The 27,845-nt window shown below is 47.6% G+C and overlaps 1 protein-coding gene across 1 annotated transcript; it reads left to right on the top strand.

The window, feature by feature from the left end:
• The first annotated feature begins 900 nt into the window (after positions 1-900).
• Positions 901-27,623, top strand: SPINT2 (serine peptidase inhibitor, Kunitz type 2). The gene is made up of 7 exons (XM_032614778.1): positions 901-1,335; positions 19,682-19,852; positions 23,084-23,137; positions 24,440-24,493; positions 25,064-25,225; positions 25,586-25,621; positions 26,947-27,623. Exons 1-7 carry the CDS (start codon positions 1,230-1,232, stop codon positions 27,111-27,113), a joined length of 750 nt encoding a protein of 249 aa, XP_032470669.1. The 5' UTR covers positions 901-1,229; the 3' UTR covers positions 27,114-27,623.
• Positions 27,624-27,845: the final 222 nt, after the last annotated feature.

Raw genomic sequence — 27,845 nt, 5'->3', positions numbered from 1 at the left:
AATAATAATATACTTATTTTAATTATCCTGTTGGCTACTCCTATGCCTGCCCTACTCCATCCTCTTTTCGAGATTCAGCTCATATATCCCTCTTCCAGGAAGTCCCACCTGGCCCGGAAGCTGGTCAGATGCCTCCTCTGGGTTTTCCTCCTTTCAGGTCTGATTACTCTGCCTGTGCTTCCCCATCACAGCCCTGACACCTATCCTTCTCTGGTCAATTATCTGTCTTCATCTAAGTACTAGGAACTGTGGAGGCAGGGTCTGGGGCTCTTGTTCATTCATGGGTCTACGACCTCCTCTGGGAGCCCTCCGTGGCCCTCTCTCAGGCTGAATGGGAACTTGTCGGGGCTCCCAGGTCTTCCACCACGCAGCCTCCGATCACTTAGCCTGTGCTTGTGCTGTCTCATTCATAATCACTCTGCCCTATGCTTCTGTCATCACTGCGCTGGGCTGTTCCTGTCTGGTGATGAAAAGGACCACTCTGGCGTGGTCACCTCTGGGTAGGCGCTCAGTGAACTTTGGAATTTAGGAAGAATAAACCCCTCGCCCTCAACGGAAGGTTGAAGCAAGATGGGCAAAAAACACAGGTTTCCAGTATGAGCACGTCTGCGACCTCTCCTCCCACCCAGAGGCCCAATCCAAGAGGGAAGGTGCTCGGACGTGGTCAACAAGCCCACGCGCAAGGGCAACCGGAGCCCCGAGGTTCAACCTGCGAGCGCCGGCCCCTGGTCTAAGTCCCACCGGGGCGAAGCCGACGCAAGTTCCGCCCCTTTACCCCAGTGCCAGGGGCGGACCCAGGTGCGCCCAGGGAGGAGGACGGCCGCTCAGGTGCCTGCTCCCTGCGCCTGCGCTCTAACGCGTCCCGCCTCGCCAGGTGCGCCCCGCCCCTTCCCTGGCCTTCCACCTTCGGCAGCAGCTTCGAGGCAGCCGCCATTATCTCTGGCAACCGCGGAGTGTCTGGGGGGTGTGGCGGGGTTCTGAAGGGTGGGGGGTGTCCGGGGCAAGCGAGGCGCGAACTAAAGCATCGTGGGCGCAGGAGGCAGAGTGTCCGCACACCAAAGGACCGAGAAAGGTGCTTCCCGGAGACTCCTGTGTGACGAGGGGACGCGCACACCTGAACGCGGCGCGCTCCAGTGCGCGTGCGCGGCAAGGGTCTTCCCGCACCTGATCGCGAGACCCCAACGGCGAGCAGCTCGAGGCCTCGCCTGGGCGGACCGGTGGAGCCAGTCATGGCGCAGCTCTGTGGGCTGAGGCGGTACTGGGCGCTCCTCGCCCTGCTGGCATCGCTGCTCCTCTCCGGGGCTGAGGCGGCCGACGAAGAACGTGGCGCCCACGGTGAGGGCCCGGGCGGGTCTCCTGGGAGCTGTGGAGGGCTGAGAGGCCGAAGGCGGGGCGTTAGGGGCAGGGTCGAGGGGGTAAGTGGGGGTCTGAGGAGGCCCTGGGCAGGGTCTGAGCGGGGAGAATTGGCGGGGGAGGAAGTTGGGGCGACTTGGTGAAGCTCAGGGTGTGTAGCAAGACCGAACCTTGGGAAAGAGGTTTGGGAGCCCTTGGGAGTGAGGACAGGCGGAGGAGCCCGGCCTGGGAAAAGTTTCCTGTGAATGAGGGAGGAGACTAGCGCTGTTGACCAAGAAGAGTGGCAGTGCCCCTTCCTGTGGCAGGAAGGAGGTGAGGGGCCGAACAGAAGACCAGCCTCTTCCTGGCAGAGAAAAGTTCCAAGAAAGTCCAGGGAGGCCAGCCGCAGCGGGTGGGGCTTGGATTCGGTGACCTGGTGGCCGTTTTAGCCTCAGGAAAGAAGCCCTCACCCCCACCTTTTTGCATATTGGACAGCAGCCTCCTGGGAAACCTTTCTGGTTCAGCTGCAGCAGAATGCCTCCAAGAAGAAGGGGGTTTCTCAGTGGTATCCAAAGGAAGGAAAAGAAAAGCAAAAGTGTTGGGGGGAAAAAACTTCGTCAGGGTGCAAGGGGGGGAGCCTCTTGGTATAAGAAGAATATTGGCATTGAGAAGCTGGGCTTGGATTCCTTGGCCTGGTCCTTAGAGGTTGGCGGAGGGGAAGGCTCAGTTTAAACCTCTCAATTCTGTGGAAGTTTGGCCTGAAAGGTCTTTTTGAACAGGTGTCGGTCTAACCTTACTGCTTCAGACAGCCACAAGGAGGCTTTGAAAATAGATCTCTTGAAAGAAAAATTCGTTGGTTCAGCAAAATTTATTGAGCCCCTGTTACGTGTCAGGGGCAGTGGTGGCAGCAGTGATAACAGTTGGGACTCAGACAAGCCAGGTCCCTGCACTTAGAGAGCTTATATTCTAGTGGGATAGACAGAGACAGGGAGTAAACATTCAAATAAAGAGCATTCACCACAGTATTAAATTACTAAGACGTAATTGAGCGGGGTGAAGGAGACAAACAGGGATGATGTAAGACGATGGGGGCCGCTTTAGCTCTGGTTGTCAGGGGAGGTCTCAGGACAGTGGCGGCTGAGGGCCAACGTGAAGAGCAAGTGGCAGCGACACAGAGGCTTCAGGATCCAACTGGAAGCAGTGGAGTTCAGAGGCCTTGAGGCTGGAGCAAGCTTGGTGGTATTGGAGGAAAAGAGATGACAGTGTGACAAGAGCAGGAGTGTGTTGGGCGGGAGAGGTGGGGGATTGGAGGAGGATGCCAAGTGGGGAAACTAGGCAGGAGCCAGGTAGCTTTACAGGCCAGCGTTTTGGATGGAAAGAAAGAAAGCAGGATGTATGTGCACCAAGTCATCACCTGTGGTGTCTTCTGAGGACTGTTAATTTCCCTATGCCTGAGGCAGAGAGGAAAAATTGAGTTGTGGGGTGGGGAGTAGTGTTAAGAGCCAGTGGGGAGAGACTCAGCTCCAGGGAATTAGGAACGCAGGCGTTGATCATTCTTGTGGTCTGAACTAGAATTTGTCAGCCCTTCTGGACTTTTTTAGGGGAATTAATTATGTTAGGATATACTTTCCAGTTACCTGGCCTGGGACTTTATCAAAACTGAGTTTGGGGCTAACATCTATTGCTTACTTTGAGCCCTTGTGCATCACTTAATCCTTGAAACAACCTGGCGGTGGTGGTGAAGTTACAGATCTTGCCTGAGGTCACACACTAGTAATTGACAAAGCCAGGTCGGGCTGCAGAGGCCTTTTCTGTTTGTTCCCAGTGGCTTCCCCAGCTGTTGCAGCTGGCTGGACCTACTGACCTTTCAGAAGTACTCCTATCTGGCTGGGTGAACTAATGCCCTTGCTTATCTGAAGTTCTATTTGTATGAAAGGTTTCAACAGCTTAATTTGAGGCAGGAGGTAGTTTTTATCCCTCCACCCCTTCTGATTGCTTTGATTCTTCTCAGGAAGCAAGGTCATCCATTAAGAGTGAGGTGTTTCTCCAGCCACACACAGCTGCAGATGAGTTTGGTGGAGGGGAGGAAGTGTGTAGTGAATGTGTATAGCGGGGTGATCATAATGATCTGTGTGAAGACATGAGGGGGCTGAGGGGTAGTGGAAAGGTGGTAGGGCCAGTGGATTGTTGGAGTTGAGATTTTGAAGAGACTGAACTAGGAAGCTAGGATACAATGGGCAGTGAGGGAGAGGCATGAAACTGAGGTTCTGAAGAGGCTGCAATTATTGAGACAAGGTCTAGGTGTGACCATGGGAGGGAGCGGCTGCAGGGAGGGCAAGATCACTGAAGGAGAAGAGGTCTAGGAACCAAGAGGCCAGGGTGGTTGGAGGATCGCCTATCTGGATATGGAAGTCACCAAGAATGATGATAGGAGCGGCAGCGGGAGTGACAGTGAGCCAGGAGCTAAAATCATGGAGAAGTGAGGAGTAGTGACCTGGATCAGCAAATGACCCACAAGGTGGGATACGATTTACTCTGATGATGAAATTCATAACTGGGTGTTGAGGGTGGAGGGAGAATGGTGTAGAAGCAGTGCCCACTTGGAAGGGCACAAGAGAAGCTATATCTTCAGGGGAGAGCTGGGTTCAGTTAGAGTAAGAAAGTGACAAGAATGTTCAGAGAAGAGATTGAAGAAATGAGAGATTTTGCTTAAGATAGGCCATGGGTATCAGAGGTTCCAGGAGTTGGGGGAAGGGAGATGCTGACAAAACAGGGTGATGAAGGGTAACTGGAGTCTGGGGCTGATGTGGTGATAAGCAAGTGATAGGAGTGTCACATGGTCTCGAGACTGACAATGTTGGTGAGGCACTGGGTGGTGGAGGGCAGAGAGGAAGGGGTGTGGGATACAGTGGACATTTGGAGGCTTGGCAAAGTGTCCTGACTCCAGACCTTTGCAGATGGAGGTGGGGGAAAGCTGATACTTCTGTGGGTGTTCAGGTGTTCGTAGCATTCAGGGAGAGTGCCAGTCTGCATGGAAGCACGTAGAGATTATAAACTGGCTGTTCCCAGCAGGCCTCAAACAGGCTTTATGTGACTTGTACAGTTTCTAGGATTGATCATTTTTTATGAAATATTTTTATTTTTGGCTTTGCCTGAAAAATGTGTAGATCTGGCGGTGCCAGTCCAGTGTTCCCACATAGCACCCATGGGGTGGTGCCAAGTACTTCTTTTGGGAAGGACAAAGAAGACTGTCTTTCTCAGCCTGTATTTATTCACTTGGCCTGCCCTCTGTATCTTCTAAGAGTTGTGACTCCCATGTTAAGAGTATGCCCCATTTAGGAAACAAAGGTAGATAGAACATAATAGCTACTTATAAATTGTACGGTGCAGTGAGTGTGTGTATGTGTGTTATTGTTGTTAGGGAACACCCCTTATCAGGTGGCCACAAATATGCATGATTTTTTAATCTCTCCTCGGGTGATAAGTCCTGGTATTTGGAGTGCCCCCAAATACACAATTTCGATCAATACAAGGGCAGATAATATATTCCTTTTCAGAATAGAACCTCAAAAATTCCTTTTAGGAGTGGTTAGTTAAGTGTAGTTCCTGCTGCCAATAACGTATGCATCAGAACTTGTGTTAGTGGTTCCTTGGGCATCAGAACTTGTGTTAATGGTTCCTTCGCCCGTAGCCCTTTGTTGATTGTTCTTGGGAATTTCCACTGGAGATAAGGGCAGCAGCATTCGTGTGAGAGCCTCCACCACACTTTGAAGTGATCTTCCATGTGCATCAACCTCTTCGATTAATTAGTTTCCCCAGAACTTTGACTGAAAGAGTGAACTTTCCAGTGAATCTCCAAGAAGCATGTTATTAGTCACCACTCCTTTTTCTTCTCCTCACCCCCATGGATAGTTGTAAACTGAGTAGCCAAAGAGAAGATGACAGATAAGAGGGAAAGTGAGCAGCTGGGAGTTCTCCAAAGTAGCATCTTGTATTCTTGTCCTTCACAGAAGAGGCACTTGTTTAACTTGCAGGCAAGACAGTTTCGTTCCAGGACAGTTTGAAATATTTATTCAGCACATATTTATTGAACACCTGCCAAGTGCCAGGCACAGTTTTAGGCCCTGGAAACAAAGCACTGAATGAAACAGATGACACCCTCCCGCCCCAATCCATGGCAGTTACATTGTAATGAGAAGAAGATAATACAATAAATAAATGAACAATGAATAGATAACTTGGTGATGAGTACTATAAAGAAAAGTAAGGTGGGGGGAGGGAGAAATTAGGAATTTGGGAGTAACAGATACACACTACTATATATAAAATAAACAACAAGGACCTACCGTATATCACAGGGAACTATATTCAATATCTTGTAATAACCTATAATGGACAAGAATCTGAAAAAGAATATATATATATAAAAAACTGAATCACTTTGTTGTATACCTTGAAACATTGTAGATCAACTATACTTCAATTAAAAAAAAAGAAAAAAGTAAGGTAAGGTTTGGTGTGCTTAGTACTAAAAACATGGCCTTTGAGGCTCAGATGGTGACTATACCTAAAGAACATTGAGGGGCTTGCCTGTAGGTCCACTGAGGGAAAGTGGACCCTTGCCACCAGAAACATTCCTTTGCCCTGGTCAGTATTTGAGAAGTCAGCTTGTAGTAGAGAAAGCCAGCCCCCAGCCTGTTTCTCATTTTACCTATCCCCAGAGTCATTTACAACATTCAGGCTTGTCTTCAGGTAGTTGGCCAGGCAGCCAAACCTCTGTTTGCCACGTCCTGAGACTGACAGGCCAAATAAGGGGTGAGGTAGCTTGTGATTCATGTGAGGCAGGAGAGAACCCTGAAGGGGTCACACTGAAATGACTTAACCCCAGGAGGCCTTGGTGGCCCATTGATCACGTGACTAATGAGGAATTTGCAAATGACCCCAGAAGCATTAGTGTATGGATTATGGATGTCCTTGTGTGATCCTGGTCACAAATGTCATTTCACTTGTTTCTGACAAGACCTTTTTGAAAACTTATGAAGGAGTGCTGGAACTTGGATGCTGAGGCCCATGAACTTTGGAGTTAGTTACTTTGAAGTTTATTTGAAGCACATTTTTCATTATTGGAAAGCCATTTTAGAAATGAGGGCAAGTGTTTGATGGATCTCACCAATGGGGTCCTGGGTCCCTGGCCTCAGAAGCCCCGTAATCTGAAGTTCCTGAGTTCATATGTGGTACTTTGTCCATGTTTATTCCAGGGTCAGTCATTTAGAGTCTAGGGCCTGTTTGGGGTGGGGGTGGGGGTGAAATAATACTAGATATAATAGTTTTTGACCTTTCAAAGGGCTACATAGATAGATATATGTCTGTGGTATTGAAATTTAGTGTGGTGCTTAGGAAAAACACGTCTACAAAGGCTCCTGGGGTGGGGTGATAATGGAAAAAAAGATTGAGGAACATTGCTTAGGTAGAGGGCCTGTTAGCTGTAATCAGTTTCTGAAAATGGTCCATTTTTCAAAAAAGGTTAAGAACCCCTGAATGTGAATTAACAGATAATTCCATGAAAGACTTTGAAGGTACTGTTTGCTTACAAATTTTTTTTTTTTTTTTAACATTTAGGACATTTTTCTAAAATTTGTGTGTTTTTTTGGCTGCGTTGGGTCTTTGTTACTGCCCGCGGGCTTTCTCTAGTTGCGGTGAGGCGGGCTTCTCATTGTGGTGGCTTCTCTTGTTGCGGAGCACGGGCTCTAGGCGCACGGGCTTTGGTAGTTGTGGCACGTGGGCTCAGTAGTTGTACCTCACAGGCTCTAGAGCGCAGGCTCAGTAGTTGTGGCGCATGGGCTTAGTTGCTCCGCGGCATGTGGGATCTTCCCGGATCAGGGCTCGAACCCGTGTCCACTGCACTGGCAAGTGGATTCCTAACTACTGTGCCACCAGGGAAGCCCTTCCTTACAAATTATTCAGACGGAGCGCTGTGATTCTAGTTATGAATTTAGGTAAGGGTAGAATTTATAGTCCTGCTTGAGTGATGAGTATGAGGTGACAGTGGATAGGGGTGGTGGTTTGCATTGTGCTGATAGTTTATGGAATGTAAACCTTTATATCTAAATATTTTATATCTAAAATGCCAAGATTATGTATCTAAAACAACAAGATTTTATGAGCCTTGTAGTTTAAGTTGGATTTGTTATTGTAAATGTTCTTTCCTCATAAACACCTAGGGGTTATTTTAAAGTTTCTGAATTACTTATCCTAATAATGACAACTTCCAGGCACCACAACCTAGAGGACGTGGGTAGTTAGTGGCTTTCTGTACTAGAAACAGAAGCCTTCAAGTATGTAGAACCTATCCAACTAAGCAAAATAGCTGGATTTATAGATCACCTTGAAATAAGACTGATTGTAAAATAAATGTCAACTTTGGAATTTGGCACAGTAGAATTAAAGCAGCCTTGAATGCCTGCCTCCCTGGTATTCAGTACCTCTTCACTCACACAGAACTTTAATATTCTCTCACTCCTCAGTGAAAAGATAACTTGAAGTCCAAATGGGTAACCAAGGCATAATTTTTCTTATTTTCTTGTCTCCGACCTCTTAATCTCCTGCAACTGTAGTGTTGCAGGACTTTGATCTCTGTGATAGTCTGCCATTGTCTTACTGCAGGTGAAGATAAGGAATTTTGTGTCTTCAGGCATGGCAGGTGGTTGCACAGCGGAAAAACAAAGGGAAGGAGTGATGGTTGGGTTGGTTTGATCAACTCACTGACTTGAGTTTGTACTTTGGTTTTCCATATCCCCTCTATCCTGTCAGTCACCACATTCAGTTGGACTTACTAGTGAAATGTGTCATCCTTCTCTTTATCTTCATTCCCACTGTTCCTACAGTAGTCTGGTCTTCATAAAAATATAATATCTACTACTTACTCAAAGCTTTGTGCCAAATGTTTTAAGCCCTTATAATGGAGTAAAAAAACGCCTTTAATTTTCACAACACTCTTAATGATTGTTCCCTGTGTCAAAGAAGTCCCTTCCATTTGAATTGTTTTTAAGAAATGCATCTGCAAGTCCACAGAGTTTAACTCAATGGGACCTATGGAGGGAAAGCCAGCTGAATCTCCCCACTTTATTACTCACCAGTGAATTCAAATCACATTGAGCAAATGCCCTTTCCCAGACAGGCCATGGTCAAGATAACCTCAAGATTAATAAATGGTGCATTCCACAGCAGGAAACAAAAATCTAGGTGTCACAAAATGGGACTTATTGCTAACAAACTTGTCAAAAAAACATTTTTATACTAAGTAGATCCAGAATGGGTACAAATCACACAGAGAGGCCTTCACTTCAATTTGGGCTGAGTTGTATTTATAATGTCCTCAAGTTAGTTCTCTTGCTAACATTTCAGCTTTCACTGTAACCTGAAGGAATTTTAAAGAGGAAACTTTCCTGTTGACTACAGAGAATATTTCTGATACAAGATTTGTGGGTTTTTCCACATCAAGCAGTTCTCAGCAGACACGGATTGGGTGTTTGGCAATTTAACTCAGTTCTGAAACCGCAGGGAGTGAGCACAGATCCTGTAGGTTAAGGGCTCAGTCTCGCAAGACTCCCTCTCCCCCCTTCAAATGCCAGTCAAAGTCCAAGGTTGTCCCCTGTCATTTTCACCAACCTGCTGTAAATCAAGTGTTGCCATGACCCCCTTGGATCCAATTTGCTAGAGTGGCTCACAGAACTCGGGGTAACACGTTTACCAGTTTATTATAAAGGATACAAATCAACAGCTAGATGAAGACAGAGGTCTGGAAGGGTCCTCAGTGTAGGAGCTTCTGTCCTTCTGTCCTTGTGTGAGCCACCCTTTTGGCATGTGGATGTGTTCACCAACCAGAAGCTCTCCTAACCCCTTCAGTTGGGGTATTTTATGGAAGCTTCATCACATAGGCATGATTGATTATTAACTCAATATTCCACCCCTCTCCCCTCCCTGGAGAATAGGGGGTGGGGCTGAAAGGTCCAACCCTTTAATCTTGCCTTGGTTTTTCTGGCAACCAGCCCCCATCCTTTTTTTTTGGCCGTGCCACAAGATTTGCGGGACCTTAGTTCACCAACCAGGGCCCTCTGCAGTTAAAGCGAGGACTCCTAACTGCTGGACCGCCAGGGAATTCCCCCAGCCCCAACCCTGAAGCTTTCTAGGGCTCCCCCAGCCACTATCATCTCATTGGCATACAAAAAGACAATCGTACTACTCCAGAGATTGCCAGGGTTTTAGTTCTTGTGTCAGAAACGTGGGTCCAAGAACGAATATTAGAATAGAACATGCTCCAGCTCTCAGGAAATTACAAGGGTTTTAGGAGCTCTGTATCAGGAAGGGCAGGGGGGGAGAGACCAAATACATATTTCTAATTATGTCACAGATATGATAGGTCTATAATCAGAGCTTTGCCTTATCTTCCTAAGCCTCCCAAGAGTCTGATTTAGATACTCTAAGCCTCCAAAATCTGCACTTTTTTTTGATTAGCCAGGCCTAAATCAGAGAATATGGGGCTTGCCGAATTGAAGAATACTGGGTTTATACATTTTCCAGCTTTATTGAGAGGTTTATACATTTTTGTTGCATGTATTATTGTCCCCTCATTATGAATGAGGAAATGGGTGTGCAGGGAGGTTAGGAAAGCTGCCTCCCATCCCCCCCCCCAAGACAGTGGGCTAGTAAGAGGCAGCCAGGAATTCCTGCACACACTGGTCCTTTACCAGAACAGCTTCCTACAGGCCCTGTCCTCTCATCTGTCCTGCACACTTTTGCCAAGTGACTCTTCCTTATTGTGTCACTTCCCTATACCAGAGCCTTTGTTCATTTCCTTTGTACCTTGTGTGGCTTACAAGCCCTTTGAATTTAGGGTGTGATTGTAATATTTTACCTTGGGTGATTTTCTCTTTCTTCTTCTATCCAAGCCAGTCTTGTGGCTCTAACTTAATTGTAAACCCCTGGAGGTCAAGGACTACATTCCCAGTGGGTGCCTTCTATGTAGGATGGCTACTCAGCTCAGTTTACCTTGGAGGGTTCCAATTTATGCCACTGTGTTTCCCACGGTAACTATTAAGAATTTCCCTTTCTGGGCTTCCCTGGTGGCGCAGTGGTTGAGAGTCCGCCTGCCAATGCAGGGGGCGCGGGTTCGTGCCCCGGTCTGGGAGGATCCCACATGCCGCGGAGCGGCTGGGCCCGTGAGCCATGGCCGCTGAGCCTGTGCGTCCAGAGCCTGTGCTCCGCAACGGGAGAGGCCACAACAGTGAGAGGCCCGCGTACCGCAAAAAAAAAAAAAAAAAAAAAAAGAATACCCCTTTTCACTCTGAAAAGTGTCTTGATCTGGAGGATAAATTATATGATCGCCCTATTTACATATATTAGCTATTCACCAAACACTTGTTGCTTACTACTGTTCAAGATACTAGGGAATTTAGTACATTCAGTTTTATTTACCATGAAAAATTTAACTGAAAAATTTAAGCAAACAAAAGGGATGACTATAATCCACTCTCCAGATAAAACCCTTAAAGAAAATAAAAGTAATGCATTCACAAAATTAGAATACTCAAATTGTACTAAAAGATACAGATGGAAAAGAAAAACTGGAAAAGCTTCGTCCTCCTTTAGTCTCTTTCCCTAAAGGTAGATTCATATCTAAATTTAAAAAGGAATCATAATATGTAAAACATTCTTTTGCTTTTTTTCTCTCAGACACTTTTCTATACCAGCACATACGTAGTTGTCTATTTTATTTTATTTATTTATTTTCTTTGCGGTACGTGGACCTCTCACTGTTGTGGCCTCTCCCGTTGCGGCTCTGGACGCGCAGGCTCAGCGGCCATGGCTCACGGGCCCAGCTGCTCCGCGGCATGTGGGATCTTCCCGGACCGGGGCACGGACCCGTGTCCCCTGCATTGGCAGGCAGACTCAACCACTGCGCCACCAGGGAAGCCCCAGTTGTCTATTTTAAACAGCTCTGAGTATTCGATTATGTGGATGTCTCACAAGTTATTTCACTAGCACGAACAGGGTGTTCTGGTGGTGAATTTTCAGCTATTGTAGGTCTGTGCTTACCAAGCCCTTTGTGGATGTGGTAATAGTTGCCCCTGTTCTTTGAAACTCTTGAATTAATTGATTCTTCCTTGTTTGCTTTTTGATACTGAGGAGTGAACTGTATGCTCTCCTATTTTTTTGTATAAAATAGTATTTTCAGATGTCTGAGGATTATTGTAGCAAATCATTTCCCTTTGGCCATTATCCTTAGAATTCTAAGTGGCTTTAATGAAAAGAGTAGAGCTGTTTTTAGTGATGGAAGGGTGTGCTGCAGCATTTTTGGCAAAGGATTAACCTGAGGAAGGCGTGGTCAGTGTTGTCATAGAAATGTGAGCCCTAGGAGTCTATGTGATAGCATCTGACCACACCTGTAGGACTGCTGAGTTCTGTGACATGACGGGGGGGTGGGGATGTGGAAAATCTGATCAGGGTGTTTTTAGCAACACTCTCTAAAGAAGTGATTGGCAAACTGCAGCTCGTAGTCACTGCCTACATACATATGGCCTACACGCTAAGTATGGCTTTTGCATTTTTTTAATAGTTGAAAAAATCAAAAGAATATTTTAAGGCGTAAAAGTTATATGAAATAAATTTTTATTGGAATGACAGCCATGGTCGTTCATTTACATATTGCCTTAGGCTGCTTTCATGCTACCATGACAGAGTTGAATAGTTAGGCTAGGTGACCCATGAAGCTTGAAAGAAAGGCAGTCCATGCTTTGCACAGTTTTCAACATGCACAGATTTCAGTTACTACAGTATATTAACTGTGAGTACTTGGGTACAGAACAAGTTTCAGCTACTAGCTCTTCAGTCACAAATCATTGTGTAAATTACACATATGCATAGTGATTGTTCACTGCACATCTGTTAGTTCATACACAGCAAAGCATGTAGTTGTGTTGCTTCCTTGTTTCCCAGTATACGTGACAGTTTACAAAAATGGTTAATCACTAGAGGAAGTTGGCCAAAAAAAGCACCAAAGTGTAGCAAAGAGAAAAAGTGATAACGCTGGAAGGGAAATTCCAATTGAACATAAATGGAGTGATAGAAGAATGAGTTAACTGTGGGAATGTTGACCCTGCTTGCCATTTGAGACCGGATATGCAGCCAGAGGAGCTTATCGACCGAAATGAGGAAAGTAGTTGTGACAAAAAAAGATGATCCAGTGGAAGTAATGCTGGCAGAAACTTCCACAAAAAGTCAAGTAACTCTCAGCAATTTTGTGTCATTGAAAGAGCAAAGGATAAAATGTTGGAAGCTGATCCAAACCTAGAAAGAGGTGTGACACTTCACTAAGGCGAACTGAAAAGATGCTTGCTCTGTATCATGAGTTATATGAGTAAAGACCTTCACAAGCACTGTAGAGACTACTCTTGGTGACTTATTTATTTACAAAGAAGATTAAACACTTCGATTCTCAAGTTTCTTTTTTTTATCTTAAATAAACTTATTTATTTCATTTATTTATTTGTGGCTGTGTTGGGTCTGTTGATGCACGCGGGCTTCTCATTGCGGTGGCTTCTTTTGTTGCGGAGCACGGGCTCTAGGTGCGCAGGCTTCAGTAGTTGTGGCGCACCGTTGCTCCACGGCATGTGGGATCTTCCTGGACCGGAGATCGAACCCGTGTCCCCTGCATTGGCAGGCGGATTCTTAACCACTGCGCCACCAAGGAAGCCCCCATTCTCAAATTTCTAATGTTTTAACTTATAGTGTAGTAAATAAATATTCATTGTATTTTATTTATTTTTATTATTCTATACATTTATAGCCCGCAGTTTTTCATTTTAAAGGTCACGGAACAATCATAATTGTTCCCATTGCCCTGCATGATTTCACACTATTCTGCCTGTATTTACTATTTGGCCCATCATAAAAAAAGGTTACTGACCTTCGCTCTAGAGAAAACAGATGGGGGGAGGAGAAGGACCATTTCATGAGCGGCTCCCAGTTTGTGAGGTGATCCAGGGCTTGCTTATTAGTATACAGTGAGGCAAGAAGTTGGTGTTCTTCAGTTTATAGCACCCACAGGAATAAAAAGTGTATCAAGGGACTTACCTGGTGGAGCGGTGGTTAAGAATCCCCCCTGCCAATGCAGGGGACACGGGTTTGATCCCTGGTCCGGGAAGATCCCACGTGTCACGGAGCAACTAAGCCTGTGCACCACAACTACTGAGCCTGCGCTCTAGAGCCCGCGAGCCACAGCTACTGAAGCCTGCGCACCTTAGAGCCCGAGCTCTGCAACAAGAGAAGCAATGCAATGAGAAGCGCACACACTGCAACGAAGAGTAGCCCCCGCTCGCCGCAACTAGAGAATGCCTGCGCGCAGCAACAAAGACCCAACGCAGCCAAAGTTAAATAAATAAATTTTTTAAAAAGCTCAAGCAACTTTAGAACCAGAGAAACCTGTTTTCTATGACAAAGACCAGTCTGTTTGGCAATTTTGTAATAGCCAGTGTTCAAAATGCCTGCCAGGGTTTTGTAATTTAGGTTCATATGTCAGATAGTGTGTGATTTTAACCATTTTTAATACTTTTCCAAGAGAATGTTACTGTTTCTGAAAGGCAGGAATTCCATTTTTCCATATTCTGAAGGAAGTGTATCCAAATTTGGTGCCCTTCAGCTTTTCCCTGTTTTTCTTACTCTGTTTTGAAAACTTACAGAACGTATTTAATTTTGCACTAGCATTTGTGGGCACAGAAATAGAACTTGAAACATTTTTCATGATTGTTTTCCAAAACTCTTCTGAGACCAGGATATCATTTCGTCATCTCTTAATAAGAACAGTTATTTATTAAGGAATAACTTCCTGAAAATTGTCCAACCGAGTCTCCCTCAGCCTTGGCCAGTTCTTTGGTATGGCTGTCTATGACCCTGTCATTGAGTGTCACCATAAACAGGCATAGCAGAGGGCCTGGCCTTGGTGAGCCCTCCAGTTGTGATGAAGCCTTGAGGAATGTTTTGGCTTTTAGGCAACTTCAGTTTCATGTTTTTCCCACTGCCTGTCACTATAGTGGTTTTTTTCTTTCTTTCCATCCAAGGGGTCATCTTGTTTGTGCCTGTGCTCTCTGATCAGACCCATTTGAATTCATATACAGGTCTGCTGCTTGCTTAGCTTAACCTACCCAAAGCCTCAGTGTTCTGCTTTGTAAAGGGCAGGGGTGGGGGTGTTACTGCATGAGTCACAGTTTTATTGTGACTGTTAGAAATTGTGCATAGAATGTGCCTGGCATCAAGCTTAGTGAAGGCAGTGAAACGGGGTGTCAAGAAATAAGTCATGCTCTGCATTTTGGTTCATTTTGATTTTAAGCTGCGTCTACCAGAGTATAGTATTTTGACTTTTTTTTTTTTTTTTTTTTTGCGGTACACGGGCCTCTCACTGACGTGGCCTCTCCCGTTGCGGAGCACAGGCTCCGGACACGCAGGCTTAGCGGCCATGGCTCACGGGCCCAGCCGCTTCGCGGCATGTGGGATATTCCCGGACCGGGGCACGAACCCGTGTCCCCAGCATCGGCAGGCGGACTCTCAACCACTGTGCCACCAGGGAAGCCCTGAAGTTTTTATAAGGAAGGTGATAAGTCATGGAAGTCATCTTACATACTAAAGTATTTCTGGCTTTTTGTACAAGATTTTTGGAGAACAACAAAAGAGAAAATGCACTGATGTTATTTGGAGTGAGGTGAACAACATGTGGCCTGTGTTTCCTAAAGGAACATTCTCTCCTTTGAAACGAACCGAGCAAGCAAACAAAAACAAAATCCTTTTTCATGAGATTACTTCCTTAAGCCTAGAGAGTAAAAATGTATATGATGGAAGCTTAAAAGCAGTTTAGTTAGTAAAAGCATGTGACAAAATGAGACTTTTCTCCATTTGACAAGAAGCCTCCATACTCAGAGAAGGGACTCTGTCTTGACACAGTAAGTGTGTGGTTAAATTTCATCTTAATTGAACCTAGCTTTGACCAACTAATCTGCTCCTTAGAGCTCTTTTACTCTAATTAAATTTATTTTAAAAAGATCAGCTTTTACCCCAATTTAAAAAAAATAAAAACAAAATAAAGAGATTAGCTTTTTTCTGATTTTATTATAGGAATTTTCAAATGTACACAAAGGAGTGAAAACAGTTTTATGAGTGCCCATAGACCATCACTCAGCTTCAACAATTCTGTCTTCTGCATTCTGTCTTTTCAGATATACTGTGTTTTTAGTCCAGGTTCTCTCCTAATAAAGAGACATTTCTAAATTCTCCTGGGACAAAAATGAAGTCACCCCCATCCCCTCCTACCCCACCCAAGCAACCTGAAACTGAAAATAAGGCTGCTTCTGAAACTTAAACTATGAGATCAATGTGTGATCATTGACAGCAGATATGAGCAGCCGTCCGAGACAGAATAGCCTTTCAGGCCCACAAAATTTATAATGAAGGAACCATCACATCTACAGAAAGAATGGTCTAGTCAGGAAGAGGCATTGGTCAGTGGTGGAAGTCAGAAAAGTAAGTGTTCCAGAGGCAGACCTTGACTGTGCTCTCTTGACCTAAGCGCTTCCCGAGCTGTCTGCTGCAAGCCTCTAGTCTGCGTGGTAGATCCCAGTAGAGAGTAAGTTCATAGGAATCCTACGGAAAACTTCCTTACTGTGACTCCAAGTCACCTGCTCCATTTCAGCTTGCTCTCCGAGGTGGTATGTTGGTACCCATCCACCCCGCTGGACAGTTATTTTCTCAGTATCCTCCTGTGTGCTTTGTTAGTAAGATCAGCATCTCTGTGCCTCCTCAGCTCTGGGGCACTTAGAGTGCCTGTCTGAGCCTACAAAGATGAGGGCCAGCTTCTGTGCAGTGTTTACTTCACCAAGGTAACTGCCCTCCATCCCTAGATGAGCTTTTCCCTCTTCCTCTTTATGCACCTTCAGGCTTCTATACCTGCACAGGATGTATCTGGCACCCTTGCTTGTGAAAAGCCACCCAGTTCTCACCCTTTATACTGTGTTCGCCCTGCTGCATTCTCTGCTGTGGTGTCTGGCAGTTCCCACCTGGCTGGCTTGAGCTTTGTTTGGCCGCTCTCAGGTGTTTGTTTCAGTTGAGACATAATTCACATTCTGTACAGTTGACCCATTTAAAGTGTACAATTACCCCCTCAGGGTTTTTGTTTAAAAGATTGTACATGAAGCTGCTCAGGAAGCAAGGACACAAAGCAGTCAATGATCCCCAGGGCTCTCAGCTTGGCAGGGCATTGGATAGGCTGTTGCCAAACCTCGGCAGCAATGAGGTGCTCCCGCCTTGATGTTGTTTTCAGTTTTGGATCATAAGTGGATCACGTGTGGGTCCTCTCCATCTTGTCTTGTTTTTAGCAGTGCTGCCTCTGGCATTTGACAGCCATGTGGATTGGGCAGAAATATATACCAAAGAACTCTTCTCCTTCTGTGTCTTCCCTGGGCCTTGTTGATTGCGTTTGTTTTGTGACCTTTGCACATTGTCAAAAGTACCTGTTCCAGGTGCACACCCAGCTGGTTCTGGTTGATGTGTTATATGGACAAAAGGTGCCTGGGCCTATTTTAAAAAACTGATTTAGTAAAGTATTTACATACCATAAAATCACTTGTTTTAAGTATACAACCCAGGGCTTCCCTGGTGGCGCAGTGGTTGAGAGTCCGCCTACCGATGCAGGGGACACAGGTTCGTGCCCCGGTCCGGGAGGATCCCACATGCCGCGGAGCAGCTGGGCCCGTGAGCCATGGCCGCTGGGCCTGCGCATCTGGAGACTGTGTTCCGCAACGGGAGAGGCCACAACAGTGAGAGGCCCGCGTACCACAGAGAAAAAAAAAGTATACAACCCAATGACTTTTGGTACATTTACAGAGTTGTACAACCATCCCCCCAATCCAATTTTAGAACATTTCTATCATGCCCAAAAGATCCATCCCTGTGCCCACTTGCAGTCACTCTCCGCTCCACACCCCGAACACCAGGCAAACACTAAACTACTTCCTGTCTCTATTGATTTGCCTTTTCTGAACATATCGTATGATTCCATTCATCTGAAGTATCCAGATAAGGTACTTTTTTTTTTTTTTTGGTTGTGCTGGGTCTTAGTTGCGGCTCATGGACTCCTTAGTTGCGGCAGGTGGGCTCCTTAGTGTGGCATGCAAACTCTTAGTTGAGGCATGCATGTGGGATCTAGTCGAATCTGGGCCCCCTGCATTGGGAGCGCGGAGTCTTATCCACTGTGCCACCAGGGAGGTCCCCAGAGAAGATACTTTCTAACTGGTGATTTCATTGACGGTTGCTTGCAAATTAACAGAGCATTTTTTTTACTTCAGAGTATGCTTTTTCTGCTGTACTAGTTACCTGTGATTTATTGGTGTGTGTGTGAGTTTCTTGGGGTGTTTGTTTTGCATAGCACCAACCTTTTTTGTCCATAGATAGATGTTTTGTGGAACATTTGGTTTCTTGCCCATCGTTGTGATGTATTTTGGGAAACGCAAGAGAAGCACAAATCCTGCTCTCTGTGCTTTCGAAAGGCATCCCCTAGTTGGTGAGGTAAACCTAGCAAACATGAAAACAACTAGGGAGGAGTAAATGACAGCATATAACCAAGTTTTGGGCCCTAGGATGTTTTTATTTGAGATGTTTATGAAGCGCCCTGTGCTAGGCCCAGGGCAGGGTGGAATGCCCTGATGCCAGAAGGCAGAGATGTAGGAGGCCAGGGTGTAGGGAGAGGTGATGTGGACTCGTGGTGCCAGGAGGGGGTGTTATGGTGGTGCAGAGCACACGTTGAATCACATGGTCAGGTTACTCCCTTTCCAAGTTGCTTTCAATCCTCCTGATTCCTCCAGGAGAAAGTCTCATTCTAGTGCAGGTGATACCTCCAGCACTTGTTTATCTGTCCCTTTTTAAGAGAGAGCAGATATCTAGGCCTTCTGCAGGCAGATCTGTCTGGCTGCAATTGTAATATTGTTCTGTTTTCCTTGTCCTAGAGTGGGGCCAGATTTTAGGACACCTTGTAACCCAGCCCATCTTGGTGTGCTCATATTGGGGGAGCCATCATAAGCGCCGAAGCAGAGGAGTGACCTTAGTTGTCTCTGGAAGGTTGGCAGTTGGGGGAACTAACATTAGGGAGCTTCTTTCTGAGGCTCTTGTGGTAATTTGACTATGAAGTGGCCTATCCTGGCAGAGAGTAGACAGGAAAAGTTAGGAAAGGTCCTTCTGTGGGGCGCTAAGAGCACCAGACCGTGTGTTTCCTTCCTGACCGTGCATTGCCAGCTCTGGGCTTTCTTTTTTTTTTTTTTTTTTTTTTTTTTTAAATTAATTAATTAATTAATTTGTGGCTGCTTTGGGTCTTCTTTGGTGCATGCAGGCTTCCTCTAGTTGCAGCGAGTGAGGGCTACTCTTTGTTGTGGTGCACGGGCTTCTCATTGTGCTGGCTTCTCTTTTTTTTTTTTTTTTTGCGGTACGAGGGCCTCTCACTGTTGTGGCCTCTCCCGTTGCGGAGCACAGGCTCCAGACGCACAGGCTCAGCGGCCATGGCTCACGGGCCCAGCCGCTCCGCAGCATGTGGGATCTTCCCGGACCAGGACTCGAACCCGTGTCCCTTTCATCGGCAGGCGGACTCTTAACCACTGTGCCACCAGGGAAGCCCGCTGGCTTCTCTTTATTGTGGAGCACGGGCTCTAGGCACGTGGGCTTCAGTAGTTGTGGCATGTGGGCTCAGTAGTTGTGACTCGTGGGCTCTAGAGTGCAGGCTCAGTAGTTGTGGTGCACAGGCTTAGTTGCTCCGTGACATGTGGGATCTTCCCAGACCAGGGCTCGAACCCTTGTCCCCTGCGTTGGCAGGTAGATCCTTAACCACTGTGCCACCAGGGAAGTCCCAGCTCTGGCCTTTCAGTGCTAAGCTCCCCTTGGCCCAGTGAGATGGGCACATATCCAGAAGGATCCTGCAGTCTGGTTTTTTGCCTTTGAAAGTCCTTTTTCTATACTGGATGTGTGTGTGTTTGATAATGGGGGCAGGGACCAAATCAACATGCAACTGAAATTCAGTTCAGTCTGGTGGGTTGGTGTCTTTGTTGTTAGATGATGCCTTCCTATACAAAGAAGGAATCACTAGGTAGGCCTGATGGCGACACTTCAGAAACAGCTCACAGAGGAACTGTGCTGAAACTTAAGGCTCTGGTTCTCCTCTTGGGGCTCTGGAAAGCTGTGGGCCTTCTACAGGTCTGTGCATGTTCTGTCTTGCCAGAATTGCCCTGCCAAGCTAACTGGTCTCTGGTTGGTTGTGTTTTAGATTTTTGCCGAGTTTCGAAGAGTGTGGGAAAATGCCGGGCCTCCATCCCTAGGTGGTGGTACAATGTCACTGATGGATCCTGCCAGCAGTTTGTGTATGGAGGCTGTGGAGGGAATGACAATAATTACATGACCAAGGAGGAGTGTCTTGCAAAGTGTGCTGATGTCACAGGTAAGACAGTGCTGTTGGGGAAGTTTTATTATCTAGAGACACTTTATTAATTGGGACATTTATAAAGTTCTTCACTGCTGAAACTGGGAGACGTTTTTAAAAGCAGAAGAAACAGGCACAGTGTGAAGGTCGCCCACACGGTGGTTTCACAGCGGTATCCTCCCTCCTCTTCCCAGAAAGGGGAGAGTAGGCCGCAGACTGGAGCCAGGGGAGGGGTGACAGGACTGCGTCTTCTCCCCAACTTCCCTTCTCCCACTACTGAGAGCAGGTCCCATGCCAGGCCTGGTATGAGCAGAGTCCTCCAGGTCTCCTCGGATGGGCTGCCCTCCTTGCTTCCTGGGCATTTGGGTTATTTTTACCTTTGGGACAAATGACTTGAGGAACTCACCCAGCCAGCCAAGTTATGACTAGTTAAAACTAGTCATAACTAGTTAAAACTAGAACATACTTCTGAAATCCATCCTTCTCTCAGCCTTCGTGAGGGATTCTGTGGAATCAAGATAATGTTGACCCTGAGAGCCTCCCAGTGTAAATGAAAACCTAAAGCCCCACAACAGTGTACACCAGCTCTGAACGGAGCCTCGAGGGACTCCTTGAGACCTGATGGCAGTGCAATATTGGCCCTCTGGGGCCTGATCCTTCCTAGGTGTTCCAGAGACCCGCGGATTGGGCCAGCCAAACTGTCAAAGATTTTCATTGGCGATTTCCTTAACATTGTTCCGGGACTCCTTGCATCCTTTCCTGACAGCTTGGCGGGCAGTGTTTAGACTCTGGATTATGATTCGGTGTCAGAATGTGCTGGTGCCCTCAGCGCTCACCACACTGGCTGTAATCTCTCTTGGCTTTGAACTCTGCATTCAGAAATCAGATAAGCTTATTAAAGTTGTGTGTAAAGAGAGGAAGACAACAGTGGTCTTGGCTGTGAACTGAGGTTTAAAACATAATGCACAGACACACAAGCCCAGCAGTGACTGAGTGCCTTGAGGAACATTTTATTGATCTTTGTGTGCCCAGTGCCCGGAAGGCGCTCAGCAAGTGTTTGGAGAGCCGAGGTGGCTGGTATTAGTTTTGGATTGTACAGATGAGTTCCTCATCTGTTTTGGGGCGGGGGTGGGGGGGCAACTGGCAACCTTACCAGATGGTGATGGAGAAAAATACCGTTTATTGTATGTGGTTTTCCGCCATCAGCTGTGATCCAGTGTCAGGGAAGGAATTAAGGGGAAATGTTTTTTGCTACCTTTTCTGTCCTTTTCCAATCAGGAGTTGACAGTAGCAAATGTACATGCCGTTCTGGTTACTCCTTGGTTTCTCAGGGGGAAAGTTAAGTTTCAAGAACACAAGCAGTGGACAGTGGGCATTAAGGCGGGATGTCTCTGCAAGGAGCCACAGGGTGTAGTGTTGTGCTGGGAGAAGGCAGACAGCTATCTTCCTAGAGGTCAAGCCAGAGTCTGGCCCCAGCCTTGACGTCCCAGAAAGCTCATTTGCTGGCACCCGAGCGTGGCTGCACTGCACAGCTCCTGAGGCGTTCTCTTTGCCAACATATTTTCTCCCAGGCAGGCTAGCTCTGTGGAGAACCAAATGATAATGAGAATGCCAGTTTATTAATTAATTATAATGAGAACCAGAACCACCAAAGGGACCAGACACTTCTGTCCCTGTGCCTGCACCCTTAGTTTGTGTAGGCAAACCTCTCAGCGACATTCCCAGAACATTGCTTGTTGAGGGGAGAGGCAGAACTGGAGGAGCTGGTTTGTGATGGGAATGTGTAATGGCATCAGGTTAGGCCAGCCCCACGCCTCTGCACAAGGGAGGGTTCCTCCCTCCTGGACCCTGCCAGCGCCCCCTTTTTTGCACTTGCACCCACGCTCTTAGCTTTGTGTGTGTGCAAGATAAAATATACATAACGTGGGCTTCCCTGGTGGCGCAGTGGTTGAGAGTCCGCCTGCTGATGCAGGGGACACGGGTTCGTGCCCCGGTCCGGGAGGATCCCACATGCTGTGGAGCGGCTGGGCCCATGAGCCATGGCCACTGAGCCTGCGCGTCCGGAGCCTGTGCTCAGCAACGGGAGAGGCCACAACAGTGAGAGGCCCGCGTACCACACACACACACACAAAATATATATATATATATATATATACATAACGTATAATTTCGCATTTAACCATTTTTTTTTTTTTTTTTTTTGCATTTAACCATTTTTAAGTGCACAGTTTAGTAGCATGAAATACATTCACAGTGCTGAGCACACCCTTCACTTTTTAAAAAATATTTATTTATTTGGTTGTGCCGGGTCTTCGTTGCGGCACATGGGCTCCTTAGTTGCAACTGTCAGGCTTCTTTGTTGCGGCAGGTGGGCTTCTTAGTTGTGGCACACGGGCACCTTAGTTGTGGCCTGCGAACTCTTAGTTGCGGCCTGCAAATTCTTAGTTGCAGCATGCAGGTGGGATCGAGTTCCCTGACCAGGGATTGAACCCAGGCCCCCTGCATTGGGAGTGCATAGTCTTTTTTTTTTAACACACCTGCATCTTTTTTAAAAAAATAAATTTATTTATTTATTTTTGGCTGCATTGGGTCCTCATTGCTGCACGGGCTTTCTCTAGTTGTGTCGAGCGGGGGCTACTCTTCATTGCAGTGCGCGGGCTTCTCGTTGCGGTGGCTTCTCTTTGTTGCAGAGCACGGGCTCTAGGCACCCGGACTTCAGTAGTTGTGGCACGCGGGCTCAGTAGTTGTGGCTCACGGGCTCTAGAGTGCAGGCTCAGTAGTTGTGGTGCACGGGCTTAGTTGCTCCGTGGCATGTGGGATCTTCCCAGACCAGGGCTCGAACCTGTGTCCCCTGCATTGGCAGGTGGGTTCTTAACCACTGCGCCACCAGCGAAGTCCCACGCCCTTCACTTTTTTAATTCATTGGGTGAGTTAATACAGTTCCACAGGTTATTTGGCCCTGGAAGCCATTCTGTCTTTTTATAATGTCATTTCACACGTCTTTGCTCGGATTCCCAGCTGGTTGATCTTAAAATTTAACCCACAAGGGCAGTCTTGGTTCCTTATTTTCCAAGTTCTGGCAGGTTTGTGGTCCAGCATGTGCACTGAAGGGCCCACATAAAGGAGAAATGGAAGTCGCTATGAGAGGCACACAGGACCAAGCCTCCTCAGGGATACAGCTTGTTTTGTTTCACCAGGCAATCTTGGAGGTACACTTTCTCACTGTGCTGTTTATTTGTCCTCTTGTAGTGAACACCATCAATGATCTGTCCAGGAATGGAGCAGATTCCTCTGTCCCAAGTGGTAAGTTCTTAAAAAGACCCAGGATGGAATGAGGGCCATCCAGATGGCTAATGTGAAAGGACATTTTTAATTTGGGCATTGTACAAGGGCTTCCACCTCCTGGTTCTGTTTACTCAGAACTGGCGAACAGGGGCTCTGCCTGGGCTGCCAGCTTCTGGCTCCTGGCCAGCATCCTTCCTCTGGGGAGTTCAGCAGACAAGAGGGCTGAGGGATTCTACAGTGCTTCCTGGCTGACCTCAGCTTCCTCCTGGGGGATAAGGGATTGTGGCTACTGCTGCATGTGGCTCAGACCCCTTCCCCCGCTTTGGGCTGGCTTCCAGTCCCCTGGCCTCAGCCTTCGTGCTGTCTTCACTGCCCTGTCCCACGTCCTTGCTTGCTGTATCTCCTTTGCTCCGTGTCATCCTTGCCGTCCATCTCCCTCCCTGTGCTGAGTCCTCTGTCTTCTGCCACCCCCGCCTCCGTTCCCACTGCAGTCCTTGATCTGGAGCTTTGTGTTAGCTTGCTTCGTACTGCTGACAGCAGCTGCCCCGTTCCTCCTTTATGCTTAAAGGGCTCTGCATCAGGAGCCGGGGGTGAGTGGTTCAGACGCACTAGTAAGTCCAGTCCAGCTTTCCCAAAGGCCAGTCCCCAGGCAGTGGGTTCTGCTGGGTGAGACCTGCTGTGGAGGGAGATTGTCCCCCCACACCCCATTTGAGGATGGCCCCCAGTCAGCTACTGGCCACACACTGGTTGCAGTCTTGATTCTGGTCCTTTGACTCTGACATCAGCACCCACGTGAGAGTGAGCATTTATTAGTTCAGTGGATTTGAAGAATGCTGAGAGTTAGGTTAAAGTCACTTTCCAGTTTTGCTAGGCTAGGAATCCTGTGACTGTCCTGACCATTGCTTTGCCTGGGTTCATTGCTTATTCCCAAGCCGGCCTCTGCAAGGTCATCCAGAGCCATGGGGCACTGGCATCGTAACTCTGGTTTCTGTCCTGTTTCAGAAGAAAATTCCCCCAAGAGAATAAGGGACCCTCCTCCCTGTGTCAGAGAGTGGACACCTCTGGTCTTCCTCATCACCCCAGAAACTGTGGCTGGGATTATTTTCCATAGTAACCCCTGAGGTGACAGGCAGGCTTCCCCATCCGGCATTCATTCTGTGTGTGCCGTAGAGCCCATTAGGACTGGGAGGTGATGGAGCAAAGCTGCCCACAGAGGGGGGCTCCACTCCCTTCCAGGTACCTCAGTGGGCCCCTTTAGACTCAGCCCCAGCTAGCCCTGTGTCCATTCCAGCCTCCCTGACATGGATGTTTGTGTTTCAGTTCCCAGAAGGCAGGATTCTGATGACCTGTCCAGTGATATTTTCAACTATGAAGGTATAACTTTTAAAAAACATGTTTTCTTACTTAATTGGGAATTGAGACACACTTGAGGATTTCCATTAAGGGTATTGTAGAGCAGGGCTTCCCGACCTTTCCCAGGTGTTAGGACTCATGAGGATGCCCTGGGGCAGCAGGAAGCAGGATGTGACACAGCACGCCCTTGGGAAGCTTTGCTTGAGAGGCAGCAGTGGCGTGCGGGCTCTGCCTCCCACCAGCTGCGCGCTGTGGGCGGGATACTGTAGCTCTGTCTCAGAGTCCCTGACTATGAAATGAGGGGCCTAGTTCAGACCTCTCTTGAAAGTTCAGAGACCGAGTTAACACATGTAGAGCCTACAACAGTGACTGACATAGAATAACCTCCATAACAGTGTAGTCTGGCCATAAAGAGAAAGATATCTGAAAATGTGGGCCAGAATGGCCATGTCTGTAATGGCCAAGTTTCTTTTGACAGAGAGATGTTTTCCCCATTGGCTGGCAGTCATATGACTGCTTGGGAGCATTCTAGCTCCATTCACCTCTCCTGGGCCCTGCTAATTTGTATCCCTTGGGCTGTCTCACTCCCAGAACACTGCACTGCCAAGGCCATCACTGGGCCTTGCCGCGCATCCTTCCCACGCTGGTACTTTAATGCCGAGAAGAACTCTTGTGATAACTTCATCTACGGCGGATGCCGGGGCAATAAAAACAGCTACCTCTCCAAGGAGGAGTGCATGCAGCGCTGCTTCGGTGAGTCTGCCTGACTCCTAAATCCAAGAAACAACCATGGGCAGATGAACCTTCCCGAGAGGACACCAGTCCCTTTCCTCATCCCTAAAATGAAGGCCTCGGAAATGCTGTCATTTGGACTCTGCCATTAGTCTTCTCTGGCTCCCTGGTGGGGAAGGGGGTGGGCTGTGGCTCCAGCTGTTGGGCACATGTGTCCTAGGTCCCTACTGGGGTGGCAAGGTCTCAGAACCCTCAGAAGAGCTGGAAGAAGCCGTTCAGAAAGAGCGTGAAGGCCCGGGGCTGAGGGGAATCCTCAGGTGGCTGCAGCTGTGAGGGGAGGAGGGCTGAAAGCTGACCTCAGGGTTGTGTGTTTTCTTCCAGGCAAGCAGTTGTATCCTGCCCTGCCCCGCACTAAAGGTAAACGGCCTCTTGGCCCCTCCACCTGCCTGCCTTGACTAAGCTCAGCTGTGTTTTTTGCAGGCTCATGTTGTCTTGGGCCCATCATCCTTCACTGTAAACGTCGTTTTGTTAGAAAGTCGTGTTTCTGCACGAGAACGGCCAGGCAGCTTGGAACATGTGGTGGATGTTTGTCCCATTGTACAGTGTAATAAACGGGTTAAGAGTGAGGCCGTCTCTGCCTAGGCAGCCTGGGGGTGACTGGGGGACACCTCCTACTGTTTGAGGTGTGTGGGATCTGCACGCAGGCCTGGGACTAACTCCAGGTTTTGGGGGGGATCTTTACTGCCATGGGGTGTACAGAGTTGGTCATGGGTGATAACAAAGGCGGGTGGAAAGCCCTTGCCATGTGTGGGTGGAGCATGGCCCCAGCCAGTGCTATTGTCCCCAAGCAGTCTGGTCTGACAAGGAGGCTAGGCCTCCTCTAGCTTTTGTTTCTGATTCTGAGCCTGAATCATGGATGGTAGTGTTTGCACAAAAGATCTGCCACACTGGTTTGGCCTCTTTCCACCTGTTTCCCTGTTAAGGAGTCCAGGCCTGGCCTGTGTGTCTGCTCTGCTTTAGAAGAGAAATAAAACTGGAACCTGGTTTGCCAGGCATAAGGATCTGGATGGTTGGAGATGGAGAGTGAATTGACCCTGTCCAATTCTGCAGCCAAGTGGGGAGAGGGAGCCGGGTACCTGCCATAGGAGGCCACATTCCTTAGGTGGAGCCCCACCTGAAGAAAAAGCATCTTAACTGACCAGTGGGACTGCAGTGGGGCAACCACTATTAAATCTACCTGGGCAGTTAGGAGCATGAGGGTCCCCTCCCGGCCCTGCTCCGAATACACCCATGCCTCTGCCCTTTCCTCATTCCACAGACAGCCACCCCAGCCAGCTGCAGGGCCACATCTTTCTCTGTGGCTGGTTGGGGGAGGGGGGTGTGTGTTTGCACACACACACCAGAGATGTGTGCTTTTCCTGTACAGATTGCCGCAGAGAGGTGGCAGGGTAGTACAGAGTTGAAGTGGGGATTTTTTGTTCAAAAAGGAGGAACACAAGTAGCCACTCTGTCCATGTGCACATAGCATAGCATCTCCTTTTTTCAGGAACCTCCTTCTCAAGACTGTAGGGACTCTCCTTGAGGACTTCCTGTTAAGCAGTGTCAGTTCTCCAGAGCCTTCTGGGTTGGGGTGGGGGGACGTCTGGCCCAAGGGCTGCTGGTCTACCTCCCAAGCCCACGTGGACACTCTGGCTATGGCCCGCCTCGTCCTGCTGGTTCTGAGGCCTCTCTCTCATCCACAGTGGTGGTCCTGGCAGGGCTGTTCGTGATGGTCCTGTTCCTCTTGCTGGGAGCCTCCGTGGTCTGCCTGATCAGGGTGGCGCGGAGGAACCAGGAGCGCACCCTCCGTACTGTCTGGAGCTCTGGGGACGACAAGGAGCACCTGGTGAAGAACACTTACGTCCTGTGAACGCCCTGTCGCCAAGGGGCTGCCCTCCTCAACCCCCTGTTAATGAAGAGAATCTGCGAAGGGAGGAGAGACAAGTGTCGAACACGTGTGTGCTTTTTCAAATAGAGTGATTTGTCTGTATTTGCGCGATCATTAGGGCTTTTGGCCTGTTTGTTAATCCAGAAGGTAAGAGGGCTGCTCCCTGGTCTCCCGGGATGGGTTTGCTTTGGAAATTCTCTTAATGAAGGGCTGTGCACGTTGCAGATGTTCTAGCCCTAGATCGGAGTCGGTTCTTCTTCAATTTATTTCTTTGCTCCAGGTATAGTTTTCTTAGCTTATGTTGAATCCTGTTGCCTCCTTTCCCATCACAAAAGTGATGTTTTAATAGTTTCCTTTGTTTGTTTTCTGTTTTTTTTTAAGTAAGCAGAAACATAAGTTTTTTTAATTAGGATTCTGAAAGGAAGAAAGTTAAATGTACAAGTTTAATAAAAACGGCCTTCCCTTTTAAAATAAATTTCAGCATGTGCTTTCTTTCTTTGTGGGACTGCTAATTTAAACTCTACCAAAGTTACCACAGGACACTACATGAGATGTCCCATTCCAGAAACAGACTTCTTAAAAAAACAGCATCTTTCATATCTTCTTTTTTATTTTTTTATTTTTATTTTTTGCGGTACGCGGGCCCCTCACTGGCCTCTCCCATTGCGGAGCACGGGCTCCGGACGCACAGGCCCAGCAGCCATGGCCCACGGG

This window comes from Phocoena sinus, chromosome 19 (assembly GCF_008692025.1).
Source record: "Phocoena sinus isolate mPhoSin1 chromosome 19, mPhoSin1.pri, whole genome shotgun sequence".
In the NCBI taxonomy this organism is placed as follows: domain Eukaryota; kingdom Metazoa; phylum Chordata; class Mammalia; order Artiodactyla; family Phocoenidae; genus Phocoena; species Phocoena sinus.
This window is presented reverse-complemented; position numbering and strand designations above follow the sequence as displayed.